The sequence below is a fragment of the Vipera ursinii genome, assembly GCF_947247035.1.
Source record: "Vipera ursinii genome assembly, chromosome: 3".
In the NCBI taxonomy this organism is placed as follows: domain Eukaryota; kingdom Metazoa; phylum Chordata; class Lepidosauria; order Squamata; family Viperidae; genus Vipera; species Vipera ursinii.
Genome location: NC_139516.1, coordinates 38710089 through 38724382, shown reverse-complemented (window position 1 = coordinate 38724382; position 14294 = coordinate 38710089). Strand labels below are relative to the sequence as shown.

The 14294-nt window shown below is 38.1% G+C and overlaps 1 protein-coding gene across 1 annotated transcript in view; it reads right to left on the bottom strand.

The window, feature by feature from the left end:
• ST7L (suppression of tumorigenicity 7 like) overlaps positions 1-14294 on the bottom strand; it is a 48951-nt gene that overhangs the window by 22792 nt on the left and 11865 nt on the right. Inside the window, exons 8-12 of the mRNA XM_083357936.1 lie at positions 13372-13469; positions 12507-12621; positions 9127-9199; positions 7446-7548; positions 62-212 (exon numbers count right to left, since the gene is read on the bottom strand). Coding sequence (XP_083214062.1) covers positions 62-212; positions 7446-7548; positions 9127-9199; positions 12507-12621; positions 13372-13469 — 540 coding nt within the window. The remainder of the gene's footprint in view (positions 1-61; positions 213-7445; positions 7549-9126; positions 9200-12506; positions 12622-13371; positions 13470-14294) is intronic.

Here is a 14294-nt window from a genome sequence, read left to right as displayed (position 1 = left end):
ATTGTATTGTGTTAAACTAGTAAAAAAAATAAGTTCGTACTACTGACAGAAGAATACTTACTGCCTTCCCATGTGCAGTGCAGCAAGTTAAGGGCCCCTTCTATTCGTTTCCAGTGCTGAAGATGGAAAAATGCGTAGGCTACTGCTTCACTGTCCCCACGCTTCAGAATGTGCTCAGGAGGCAAAATTAAGCTTTTCATTTCTAGCAAGTACTGGAAGAAAAAATGAGAAGTGATGAGAAACTATACAGAACATAACACTTAAGTGTTTTCTTTGTAAGTATTTTAAATTTAGTTTAATCTTGATTTGTACACAAGTAAGAGAAAGCAATAATTGTAAGAAAATGTGAATTATTTGGCAAATTCAAATTTAAAAAGGCATTTTTGTGAATCTTTGACAGTAGGAAAGATCAAATCAATTTAATGTGGATATTTTATTTGAAAACAGCATTGTTTTGCACAAACTGCTTTGTGCAAAAGTCTGATAAAGATTTATATTACATGCCTCCAAAAATATTATCCTGGTAAAATTCTGATAAAACAATGATTTGTGTACAGAATAGGATAGCGGCTCAAGCAGTTTACTAGGGGTGTAATGCAATTGTTAGAGACGATTACAAAAGTATAGTGCTTGCTCATTTTAGTTGGAGTTATCCATTTCCAAGTAGGTTTCAAATTAAAGTCTCTAATTCCTATGTTGAAAAAAGCAGCAAATTTAAAAACTGATGTTTTTGCTGCAATGCCTTCCTCCTTTCCTAGTATTGCAACTGAAGATACTTTCTTACTGAGTTCATGGTTGGTTCTAAACCTGAAGCAGAATGGAAGATAACTGCATATAATAAATTATTTCCAAATACTTAGAATTCACTTGTAAATGACACTAATAACTATCTCCTTCCAGCATTATTTTGGATTCTTTTCATCAAAAACTACAGTCATGCCCTGAAAATATTTTATACATGTGAAATATGTCCTTGAGGAAAGTCCAAATATTTGTAACCATTCAATTAACTGATATCTACAATTTATGGACTAGCCCACAGGTCTGCAACCCGTGGCTCCGGAGCCGCATGCGGCTCTTTCAGCCGTCTCCTGCGGCTCCCAATCCTCTGCCATGTGCAGTCCAAAAAAAAAAAAAGTGGGACTAAAAAAGTTCAACCAATCGGTTCAAATATGCAGGGGAGGTGCATATCTCGCCTTGGCTCCACTCTTCAGTCAAACCCTGTTCTGCACATGCGCGCATGTACACGCATGCGCACACATTTTTTTGCGGCTCCCAGTTTTTCCTTTTGTGAGGGAACCGGTTCCGAGTGGCTCTTTCACTGTTTCAGGTTGCTGACCCCTGGACTAGCCCATTCTATTTATTAATAGTTAAATCAATTTCATATTTAATAATATGAAGTATTAGGTAGAATATTTGATTATGCACAATATTTCTGCTGACTTGCCACAAAACTCTTAAGAACGTAGTCAAGTTTTTGCTTGCAGATACCACAAACAATGAGATTATTTAATTATCGAGTTTACAGAATTTAACTTTCTCCATTCTGGTTCTTGAAGGAATGTAGCCAAAGCTGTGATGGTCCAACCAAATGCATTTACTGCCTGACTGATTCTTCTCTTAGTGCTTGAGTCAATTTACTGGAGGGAAATACTCTTAACTAATCCTATTTAATTCTTCTTGATTATTTTTTTAAACCAGTAAGGAATCATTCACACATTGTCATAATGTGAAAGTGGCTTCAGATATACAGTCTCTGTCATAATTGTTTTTAGTCCATGAAATTATTAGCTTGGTATTTGTTTATAGTTTTTAGACCCACAGTTACCTTTAATTAAAATAATCTTTTAATCAAAGATAACGGTGGGTCTAAAAACTCTGATATGTTATTTTCCACAGCCCCTTGACATATAACTCATAATAATACAACAACTGAAATCTGAAAAGATTTACTAGATATGAATATAAAATTATTACTATGACATGCTGGTTTTCTTGATATGTGATGCCAGTGAGAAGTACATAAAAGGTATTAAACTCCTCATAGACACAGTAGTCCTGAAACAATAGGACAGACACCTACTGTAATTCTTGGATAATGATAATACCTCCCAGTCTTCCATCCTACAGGCAGAGGCTAGAAAAAATGAGACTGCCTGAAATGTATTTGCTGTGCTTTTGATCAGTCATGCAAGGGAGCAGAAAATCCTTACAGCAATTAGCTCTCCCAATGCATATTCAAGGAAAGAGAAGACTAGATGAATAAAGTCAAACCTTCAAGGAAACAACCATTTGGACACCCTGATTATCAAAATTAAATCTAGGGATAAGCCATCCTTTTATTACTAAGGCTACATGGGTAATATATTATCAATGATCAGCCATGGCTATTTGAAGTTCCAATTACTGTATACATATTTATTTAGGAAAAGATGAATTGGGCATAACATTTCTCTTTTTTTTCCATTGGGCAGTACAAATTTTACAGACAGGCTTTAATCTGTTATACTTCTATATATTAAAATAAATCTAAGTATTCCAAGTATGCTCACTGTAACAAAAATAATTAAGAATAATGTATTTATATAAAATATTTTTATAATTCCCTTATACAGAGGAGAGAATCCTTTGCTTTACATGCTGGGATAACCATGGAACTGCCAAGGATAGCTTTTTCATAATGGTTGTGAAAAATTATGGTTACTGGGATTTACAATTATTTGCCCACTTGTAAGTGTAATCATATATACAAATCATTCAAGATTTTCTTGTGTCTGTTGCAGAATTTGCAACAAAAGTATGCTATCATAACTTCAGGGTTTCTTTAAGAGTTTGGAAGTTTGCTAATTGCTTAAAGATAAATTGTAGCCTGTGACTGATAACTTAAAAATGAACTGCTATAAATTTTATTACCTATTTAATAGTATTAATAACACATCATTAACACAGATAAAAGGTAAAGGTAAAGGTTCCCCCGCACATGCGTGCTAGTCGTTTCTGACTCTAGGGGCCGGTGCTCATCTCCGTTTCAAAGCCGAAGAGCCAGCGCTTGTCCGAGGACGTCTCCGTGGTCATGTGGCCGGCATGACTATAAATACAGCTGCAGAACTATGACTTGAAAGTAAGTTAGTCTTGCCCAGCTAGATGGCAGCACCTACCTGTCTTTGACTAATCTCATAATAGTAAGAAGTGACAGAGGTCACAAAAAGTACAGCCCAAAGAAATGAATGGTAAACTTCCACTTTTCTGTGTGCACATATCACAACCTTCCATTACAAATTGCCCACCCATCTAACCTACTATAGCTCCAACCTTTTCACCTTTTTATACACTATTTTATACACACCTTTTTATGAAATTTTATAAAAAATAAAAACCATCTTAGTTCGTAAATGGATTAAGAAATAATAAATGTATGTTACAAAAGCTGAAGAAACTAACACAGGTTTTTGTTTAATTACTAAATTTGAAGCACTTTTGAAATAGGGTGCTTTTCAAGTTAAATTCTGACTTAGCACTAGGTCTGTTAAAATGAGTTTGATTGTAAATGGTAATATTATTATTGATGTTAATATTTATAGTGCCTTGTTTTTCTGCATGAAAATATGACCATAATTAAAATCCCCGTCAGTCCAGGTCAGCCTGATGGAAAAAGGAGTGTTTTGAGGCCGCGGCGAAAGGACCGGAGATCTAGAGCCATCCAACGCTCAGGGGGGAGCTGGTTCCATAGGGCTGGCGCTCCCACAGAGAAGGCCCTCCCCCTGGGTGTCGCCAGCCGACATTGTCTAGCCGACGGTACCCTGAGGAGGCCCTCTCTGTGTGAGCGCACTGGGTGATGGGAAGTCGTTCCCGGCAGCAGATGGTCCTGCAAGCATCCCGGGCCTAAGCCATGTAGGGCTTTAAAGGTAAGTACCAGCACCTTAAATCTCACCCGGAGGACAACCGGTAACCAATGCAGCTCACGCAGGAGGGGTGTAATATGGGAGTATCGGGGTGCTCCCATCACTACCCGCGCGGCCGCATTCTACACCAGCTGAAGCCTCCGGGTGGTCTTCAAGGGCAGCACCATGTAGAGAGCATTGCAGTAATCTATACGGGAGGTAACGAGTGCGTGGGTGACTGTACGTAGGGCATCTCGGTCCAGAAAGGGGTGCAACTGGTGTACCAGGCGAACCTGGGCAAATGCCCCCCTGGCCACGACTCCAATATGATCTTCAAAACTGAGTCGTGAATCCAGGAGGACGCCTAGATTGTGTGCCCTATCAACGGGAGGTAACATCTCTCCTCCCATAACCAAAGATGGAACCTCTTGGAGTAAACGAGATGCCGGTATGTAAAGCCACTCAGTCTTGGCCGGGTTGAGCCCCATCCAAATCTGTACCGCTTCCAGGCAACGGGACATCACATCGAGGGCATCACTGGGTTGGTTCGGGGTGGAGATGAAAAGCTGGGTATCATCAGCTTATTGATGATACCTTACCCCGAAGCCATGGATGATCTCACCTAGCGGCTTCATATAGATGTTGAACAGGAGAGGCGAGAGTACCGACCCCTGAGGCACCCCACAACTAAGGGGCCTAGGGGTTGACCTCTGCCCCCCTGCCAACACCGTCTGCGAATGGCCCGAGAGGTAGGAGAACCACCGTAAAACGGTGCCTCCCACTCCTAAACCCTCAAGACGTCGTAGCAAGATACCATGGTCGTAGGGAACATGACTAAAAAAGTATATTTGGAAAGGTAAATAATAAAGTAATTGTATTTTGGTTCTTATATTGGTACAAAGATCATATTTATATATAAACCAAATTACTGCCACATCACATCATGGCTGCAGATAACTCTATGAAACATAAGCATGCTGTGTTCGTCTTTCACTCATGGGCATAGCCCTATTTCACCAACATGGGCAGTGAAAGAGCTGTGCATGTTCCCCATATTCTCACTTATCTACAAGAAATCTGTATTCATGGACTTACTTTGGAGTTACAAGGGGCAGCAGGGACATAAAAAACTAAAGAAAAAGGCTGAAAGAAATATGTGAATTTCCCCTTTTTCTTTCCTGATCTATTCATTATATAATAAGAAAAATGAACATATAGTAGCATATATATTTTTTAAAAATAAAATCCATTGAAAAATGCCTGATGCAATTTTCAGTCAAAAAAATAACAGACCAAAAGAAAATATATATTTTAAAAGAACATTTTTACCCTTAGATAGCCTGGTGCCAAGTGCATTAGTTTCAAATGTTTTTTTAAATTCTAGCTTAACTATACTGGGATCTAAGCTCTAGCTCAGGGGTGTCAAACTCAATTTCATTGAGGGCCGCATCAGCATTGCGGTTGCCCTCAGGGGGCCGGGTGGATATGGCCAGGGTAGGCGTGGCCTACTGGGTGGGCGTGGCTAGAGTGTGTATGGCCTACTGGGTGGGCATGGTCAGCTCTACATCGTTTGCATCAAGGTTGCCTATGGGGGCCTGGGCAGGAGTGGGACAGATCTGAGGGTCTCTGGCAGAAGGAGGGTCTCTGGGCCAGGGCCAAGGCAGTGGGGGCCATTCCTTCACTGTTTCCAGGATGGCTTTGCGGGCCACATGAAACCACTTCGCGGGTCGGATCTGGCCCCTGGGCCTTGTGTTTGACATGTCTGCTCTAGCTCAATACTCTTTTGAACCCTTTGGACATGTCAGTAATGGATAAACAACTCCTAAGATGGGAGGGATTGATGCACTGGTAAATACATTCTTGAGAGAAGGAGCTACCTCACCAGCTTCAAAAGGGGCGGTGTTCCTCCCAACCCTAAGAAATCTTTGCTTGAGTCAACAGAATTTAATGATTTTTGTTCTACTAGAGGAAGCAGATTATTCAGAACCTTTCCAGTCTGATTTCAGACTGGGATATAGCACTAGGAAAATACTGTTTGTGCCTGCACATGGGCTTTTCTTGATAATTTATTAGCCTTCAATGTTGGAGAGTGTTAACGTGGAGGTTCTACTTCTTCCTCATGCTTTTTGCCCATGTTGTATCCTAAATTTGATCTGGTGATTTTAATGGGCTTTATTGTAAAGTTGTCTATTCACACAATAAGTGGCATAATCACATTTAGTTTGATAGTGCTTTCATGATTACTTAGCCTTCAACTTCAGTTGACTAAGTATTGACTCATGATAAGACAATATTTTTCTACAGTGATGTAGTTTGGAAGTGGACTTCCTATACTTTCAAGCTGCCATCTATTATCAGCTTATCTCTGATTAGATAAGTAGCTTTCCCTCTGTTAATAGGAACAGCTACGAACACAGGATTGGATTATTTTGCTTGGCACTATTATGGTATAGTGTAAGCAATCTAATGTTGAAGCTGGAGAAGCAGCTGCTATATAATGGAAGCTATTCTCACTACTTAACAGCTATTCACTCCTCCTATCATTTCAAAACTAAAACGTTTTAATTGTTAATGAATACATGGCTATGCAAAGGAATTCCTAATTAAAGTTAGAAATTCCTAACTAAAACCTTCCTCTCAGGCATGTCTGAAGAGTTATTAAGATTGGATGGTAAATATGAAACATTCTCCCCTTATAATTCTCCTTAGCAGAAAGGCTTAGAAAGTCTTCAATTACATAGGCTGACTAGCCAGACTGATAATAAAAAGCGTAAACCTTTACAGATATCCAATAAACAATGTCTCTTTGCTTCATAATTCATAACAATATTCTCAGATATTTGGGATAATCTGGACGGGAATGACTTCTATGAAATTTATTCAAATTCTATTTAATGCTATATGCATCCAGTTACTCTCCCGCTGTTTATTTGTGGGATTTTTTTACTACATTATAGATTCATAATATTTTCCTAATAATATTTCGTGCTCAATATATTATGTGGAGAAATGATTTTAAAATTTATAAAACACACAAATTATTTTGGTATTTAGAAGATCAGTGAAAAGTTTTATTTCACTAAGCTTTCAAACTTAGTTAAATGTTATCAGCATTTAATCAACACTTTTCTGTGGGGGGAGGCAAAGACTGGTTAGGGATACAGCATCAAGTGCCCTTCATCCAGTGCGCTCCCACAGGGAGGGTCTGCTCAGGGTCCCACCGGTAAGAGATTGCCGGCGGGTAACGCCCAGGGATAGGGCCTTCTCAGTGGGGGCGCCTGCCCTCTGGAACCAGCTGCCAGTGGAGTTGAGGACTGCCCCCGACCTCCGTTCATTCCGCCAGGGCCTGAAGACCTGGCTCTTCGAGCTCTCTGGCCCAGGCTGAGGATTAATTTATTTTAATTGGGGTTTTAGTTGCACAGGGTTAAATTTAATCTTTTTTAAACTGGTTTTAACTTTTGTATTCTTGGTTTTTAATTCCCTGTAAACCGCCCTGAGTCCTCAGGGAAAGGGCGGTATATAAATGTAATAAAATAAAATAAATAAATAAATAAATATACTTACCTTTGGAACATGAGGGTTAAATTCTACTGCTCTATGTATTGCTTCTACAGCATTAATTTCGGCTGTGCTAAGTCCCCTTCTAGAAGCAGTTTCTGGAGAAAACCTACAGCAACATTCCAAAGTTTGTTATATTACAAAATACGATAGGAGCAAACGTTCAAATTAGTAATATAAATATCATTATTTATTTTATTTATTTTTATTTTATTGAATTTCTATACCGCCCTTCTCCCGAAGGACTCAGGGCGGTGTACAGGGCAATAAAAGCATTACATACAAAAGTTAAAAGTAAGATTAAATTAATTAAGCCCTAACAATAAATAATTAAAAATACCCCAAACCCTTAAACCAGGCCGACCTGTTCAAATAAATAGGTTTTCAGATCACGGCGGAAAAAGCGAAGGTCGGGAGCCATCCGGAGCTCAACCGGTAATTGATTCCAAAGGGCTGGCGCGCCCACAGATGTTTCAGTAAGTTTTCATTCAAAAAATATGAGTTAAGTTCATAGTTGGTATTTTCAGATAATTTTTCTACTACAATAAATGTAAAGTTTTCTAACATTGTTTATACCAGAAAACTGTAATCCAATAAAGAACTAAGCACTGTTTCTACTTGTCAGATAAAAATGTATAAGCATCTCAGATACATGAAACTTTCCTTGCTTCACAAATTCCACAAATACTAATAAAGATTGTTTGGCTTAATATGTTACAAGAAACCAGCCATTGCTGTGTATTAAGTATGGTTAATGTTTTGTAATTCTATCTATTTATGGCAAAACACTAAATAAATCGAATATACAGCTGAACTAGCCAGGAAAGCTAAATCAAACTTAATTTTTAATTATTCTACATAGTCTCAACCATCTACCTATATCCACAGAAAGCAAAATGGCACACAAAATTTTAGGTCTAGCTTCCAAAGTCCTCCAAAGTTTTCTTCTGAATTTTAATTTTAAATATATGGAGAGTATTTATATCAACTATTTAAGTCATTTTATTTACATTTATATGTAAGCAAATCAATTTTATGTTAACCAAGTTTTATCCCCGTTTGAACGTTGTTTGCAGCATTTCACTCAAAGGATATATGTTATCCTTGACTTGAATAAGATGGTATACCTCTGGCAAAAGCCACTGCTAACTCAAAATAAGAAATTAGATAAGCAAATATTTGTAATTAGCTTTGTCACTTCCCATAAAAAAGTTTTTAAGTGGTTGTTTAGAACTGAATATTATGGATATCTACTATATATGGCTACAACTGAATTCATCTGCCTATATATTGCATATATTCGAATAGGAATAATTTAGTAGGAAAGTAAGATGTAATGACAAAGATTGGCTATGTTGTCCTCTTTTTTTAAACGTAGCCAATCTTTGTCATTACATCCAAATTACTCCTATTGGAATATATGCAATATATAGGCAGATGGATTCAGTTGTGGCCATATATAGTTGTTGTTGTTAGCTGCGAAGTCGTGTCCGACCCATCGCGACCCTATCCACTTGAAACAATCACTTGTCCTTTTTTTAAAAGAGGACAAAAGAAATTTGATTTATCTTAACCTTTATATCAATTTGGAAGCAAAACTGCCATGACTTTTCATTGGATGTAACAATGAAAACATGTTATAATTGCTTTACTGTATATCAATATGCCTATCAAATATTTCACTTACCTATCTGAAACTGCTCTCGCTTTTAAGAGTGCTGCTGTGTAACATATTGCTGCTGATTTTGGAAGGCTGATATCTATGAAACAATAAATTGTTGTCTTTAGATCCTAAAGTAAGAAACATTTCAGAATCATTCCTTCCCCAAACAGCCGTTTATACAGGAAATTATCTATATATTAGATATATAATATTAAAATCTGAAAGACAAAAACCAATCATATACTTCTTTATAAAACCCTAGTAAGACCACCTCTGGAATACTGCAGCCAATTTTGGTCACCATATCACAAAAAAATGTTGAGAGTTTGGAAAAAATTCAGAGAAGAGCAACTAAGATGATCAAAGGCCTGGAGACTAAAACATATGAAGAATGGCTGCAGAACTCGGGTTTGGCTAGTCTAAAGAAAAGAAGAAATAGGGGAGACATGATAGCAGTATTCAAGTATTTGAGGGGCTGCCACAAAGAAGAGGGGGTCACATTATTCTTCAAAGCACCAGAGGGCAGGACAAGAAACAATGGTTGGAAACCGATCAAAGAGAGAAGCAATCTGGAATTAAGGAAAAACTTCCTGACAGTAAGGACAATTAACCAATGGAATAGCTTGCCCCCAGAAATTGTGGGCGTTCCATCACTGGAGATTTTTAAGAGAGGCTATTCACTTGTATGACATAGTATAGGTTCTCCTGCTTGAGCAGAGGGCTGGACTAGAAGACCTTCAAGGTTCCTTCCAGCTCTATTCTATTCTAATATTTCTATATTTAGTATATTCATCCAAGTAGAATTTCAGTGAACATATTAGATTTGTGCTGGGGAGATTGATTGCTTTCTTTTACAAATTTATATAGCCACATATCTCACAATGAGACTCTGAGCGATAAATAGAATATAAAACATAATATACAACACAATCATTTAAAAAATTAAGTTGAGGCCACTATAAAAAGCACCTTATCAACATGTCCCTCTACAGAACACCAGGCTCCATTAATTCCACTGACATCCCCACAACAGTGCCTAGGGTAAATCAACTCTTCATGGTTTTCCAAAAGCCCCTCAGGATTGGGGCCTTCCAAATCTATAGGACAAGCTATGCCATAAAGCGGGTACTATAATCAAGAAGCCACCAGGTGATAGCATTTTACCAAGGGAACCCAAAACATGCCCCACTCTATTGGATTTAGTGCAGAGGTCTTCAAACCTGGCCCTTTTATGGCTCGTGGACTTCAACTCCCTCAATTCCTCAGCCAGGCACGCAGACTAAGGAATTCTTGGGAGTTGAGGTCCACAAGTCATAAAAGGGTCAAGTTTGAAGACCCCTGATTTAGTGTACGAGAGAGAAATATTTTGCATTGCAGTCATGCAATTGACCTTACCCCTTGTACTCTGAATTAAATTCAGAAGCATACTGGGACCCAGCACAGATAATCTGGCAGTAGTGTTTTACATGGGCCCTCCAATAATGCATGTGCTGCATCATTCTGGACTAACTAAAGGTTCTGAATGCTTTTTAAGGGTAACCCCATGTAGTGGGCACTGCAATAACCCAACTGTCAGGTGATTAGGGTATGAGTGACCATGACTAGTGTCTCCCAATCTAGTATTGAATGCAAGTGGAGCATAGGATACATTTGTGCAAAGGCCTACCTGGTCACAGCTTCCACCTGCTAAAGGCACTAGTGCAAAAAGATTCCAGATCAAGCACCATGTCTGAGGAAGTGTTAACCCATCCAAAATTAACAATGGAAGACCATTAAGATTCATGGCGGAACGGAAGGCTTAAAACCCACAGCTATTCAGTTTTGAACTAAAGAGATTCAAGTCCCAACTTGATCCCAGAGTTCACTAAGTGACCCTGAGCAGTCATTTTTTCTCAGTTTAACCTAGCTCACCAGTTCATGCCATAGAAATAAAAATTACAGGTAGTCAAGTTACGAGTGTAATGGAGCCTGCACATTCCATTCATAACTCGAAAATTTGTGGAGTGAATCTCGTACCTTGCTCATTAAAAGGAAGGTGACTTGTTAAGTGCATATGAGGTATCTCAGGGTAGGAAAGGCCATGGGGGGGGCTAGTAATGGAACAGGCCCCCAAGGGCTCCTCGACTCACTGAGATACTTCATGCTTCCCCCTCCCTGCTTGCCGCACCAAACTCACTTACCTTGAAAAGATCTGTCTCCTCTCTGCTGCGGTTCCTGCTTCTGAGGGACAGGAGAGTCAATGAAAGCCATAATATTGCACAAGTTCAGGCACCGATCCTCTTTCACAGAGAATGGGTGCCTGAATTCTCGCGCTGTTTGCGGTGCCTACCTCCTGCTTCCCCCCAACTCCGGAGCAACGTGGCTGTTGCCCCCAGAACAGGAGGTTGGATCCAGCCCTCAGAAGGGTCTTCCTAGCTGCATGCAAAAGCCCCCCCGACCTTTGTTCTAGGCTACTTGGAGGAGGCCTCTGGGGAAAATAGGGTCACTTTCTCCCCCAGCACGGTGAGCTCCAGTAGGCTGGATGCAAACACTCACGCAAGATCACGAACTCCAGAAACTTCCATTCTTGGCACGAAAAACATTTCCAAGCCGAATCTCCTTTCCCTCAAAGGGAAAGAAACCACGGCAGAGAGGATTTTTGCAAGGTGAGTCTGGAGCGGCAGGAAGGGAGGGGGAAGCAGTTGTGAGAAGTGTGGGGGGGAATAAGGTGAATGTTGGAACATCACTGAAGTCGCTTGTAATATTGCAGACATTGTGCTGAAATATTCGTAATTTGGAGACTTGCTCATAAACAGTAGGGGGTGCTCATCACGTAACTTTGAACAAACATTAAGTTAATGCTCTTAACTCGGGGATTACCTGTATTACCTGTACAATCTTGAGCATCCAAGAGAAAAGTCAAGATATAAATGCAGTAGCAATAAATGTAGTAATAATTACTAATGGGTTTCTACAACAAAAATTCAGAGATCCAAAGCAGTAGACCTAAGGAGCTTTTGTTATGTTAAATGATCTACCTAAGGAGTAGGGACTTTGTAACAGTAGGCCCTATGTAGTTTTAAAACAAATTTCTTATTATTATTATTTGAATTATAGGTACAACAATGAAGAAATGCATGATCTATATTCTACTCTTTTGAACCAGTTGCAAATTACTATTTTGTTTCACAACTTCATATTATCTATAAGTTTTATTTTTCTGGATTATTAAAGATCTACACAGCCGGCGGTTTTGCTTCATAAATATGTGTTCCCAACATTCATTTATGTACAACAACTTTCTTTACTTGAAACAATCACCATCACCTAATTTGGTCTCCTACACAATCTTTCTACCCCTCCCTTTTCCACTGTTTATTGCCAATGCAATAAACATAAACTCCATAATTATTATACATTCTTACCATCATACTTTGCTAGAACTGCTTGGACATCAGCATAAGCCTGTAGCTCCAGAAGTGTTTCTAGGAGGTTTTCATGGATATTCAATACACTTAGGACAGGAAATTCTTTCATTAACTATAAACAAGGGGGAGGAAAATATTTTTACGTACAATTATAGTTTTGGTAAAAATGAGCGTAGAGTGAGAAATGTAGACAATACAAATTTGCAAGGTTTTTATTTAGTGCTAGAAGCTGAGATGCAGAAAAGGGTAAGCAAAAGTTTTTTCCAACATGCAGCTATACCACATACAAGACCAATCAGTACAAGACCAAAAAAAGCTGTGATTTCATTTAACATAGCACTAAGTCACAAAAACCCAAGTCAGCTCTTAAAACAAGAAAAGTCATCTAATTGGAAAAGTCCTAGAGTGAAGATGACCTGAAATAAATCCAGATAACCCTTAACATCCAAATAAATCAAAGCTAGAAGCCACCATAATCCATAATTGTTTTTTAAAAATATTCTTATGCAATAATGGTGTACAACATACTGTCAGTTCAAAAATTCATTTTCAAGTTGTGAAGACTGTAAGATGACAACAGTCATTTTGACTGTGGCAGATAGAAGTATAATAATTTCAAAAATTGTTATTTCAAATTACTTACATCTCTTTCATATTCAGAACTGATTAATTTGGCCATCCTATTAATGTTTTGAGTTGAATTTACATGCCCTTACTATGCAAATTTAGACCATCATTATAATTATTTTTAATCACAATACACTACAGATATTCTTTTACCTAATACATCAAAACAACTGAAAATGAGAAAATGAAAAACACAGTATTTCTTTGAATTCTTCTGTGCAAATATCTTACTTACATCCCTCATCATTTTTGCTGCTTCTTTAATTCTTCCAAGCTTTCTTGCACACATAGCTAGTCTTCTTTTCACATAAACCAATACATTAGTATCTCTTCCTGAAAAGAGATTAATCAAATGGATCGTTGGCAAAAGTAACCATTGTCTGAGTTTTTATTTACATATGTACAGTATATTTTCTTATTTTGTCTAAAATAATATACTGACCATAAAAACATAAAATGCAGAGAATACAGTAAATATGACATTTTATTTTCATTATTTATACTCACTATATATGTAGTTCTAATAGAATACTTTTACATTGGGGGAAAATATATTTTTATGCAGATTTTGCTATATAGAAAGATTGTTTTTTAAAAATAAAAGAGATATTATTCAATGATCTTGTCTAATATATATAAAATGGAAATAATTCCTTAGTAAGCTTAAGTATTATCAAGTTAATAACGTGTCCATTGGGACATACAGGTGAAACTCGAAAAATTAGAATATCGTGCAAAAGTTCATTTATTTCAGTAATCCAACTTAAAAGGGGAAACTAATATATGAGATAGACTCATTACATGCAAAGCAAGATAGTTCAAGCCATGATTTGTCATAATTGTGATGATTATGGCGTACAGCTCATGAAAACCCCAAATCCACAATCTCAGAAAATTAAAATATTACATGCAATCAATAAAACAAGAAGTGTACAATAGAACAATATCGGACCTCTGAAAAATATAAGCATGCATATGTACTCAGTACTTGGTTTGGGCCCCTTTTGCAGCAATTAGTGCCTCAATTGGCGTGGCATGGAAGCTATAAGCCTGTGGCACTGCTGAGGTGTTATGGAAGAGCAGGATGCTTCAATAGCGGCCTTCAGCTCTTCTGCATTGTTCGGTCTCATGTCTCTCATCTTTCTCTTGGCACTCTCC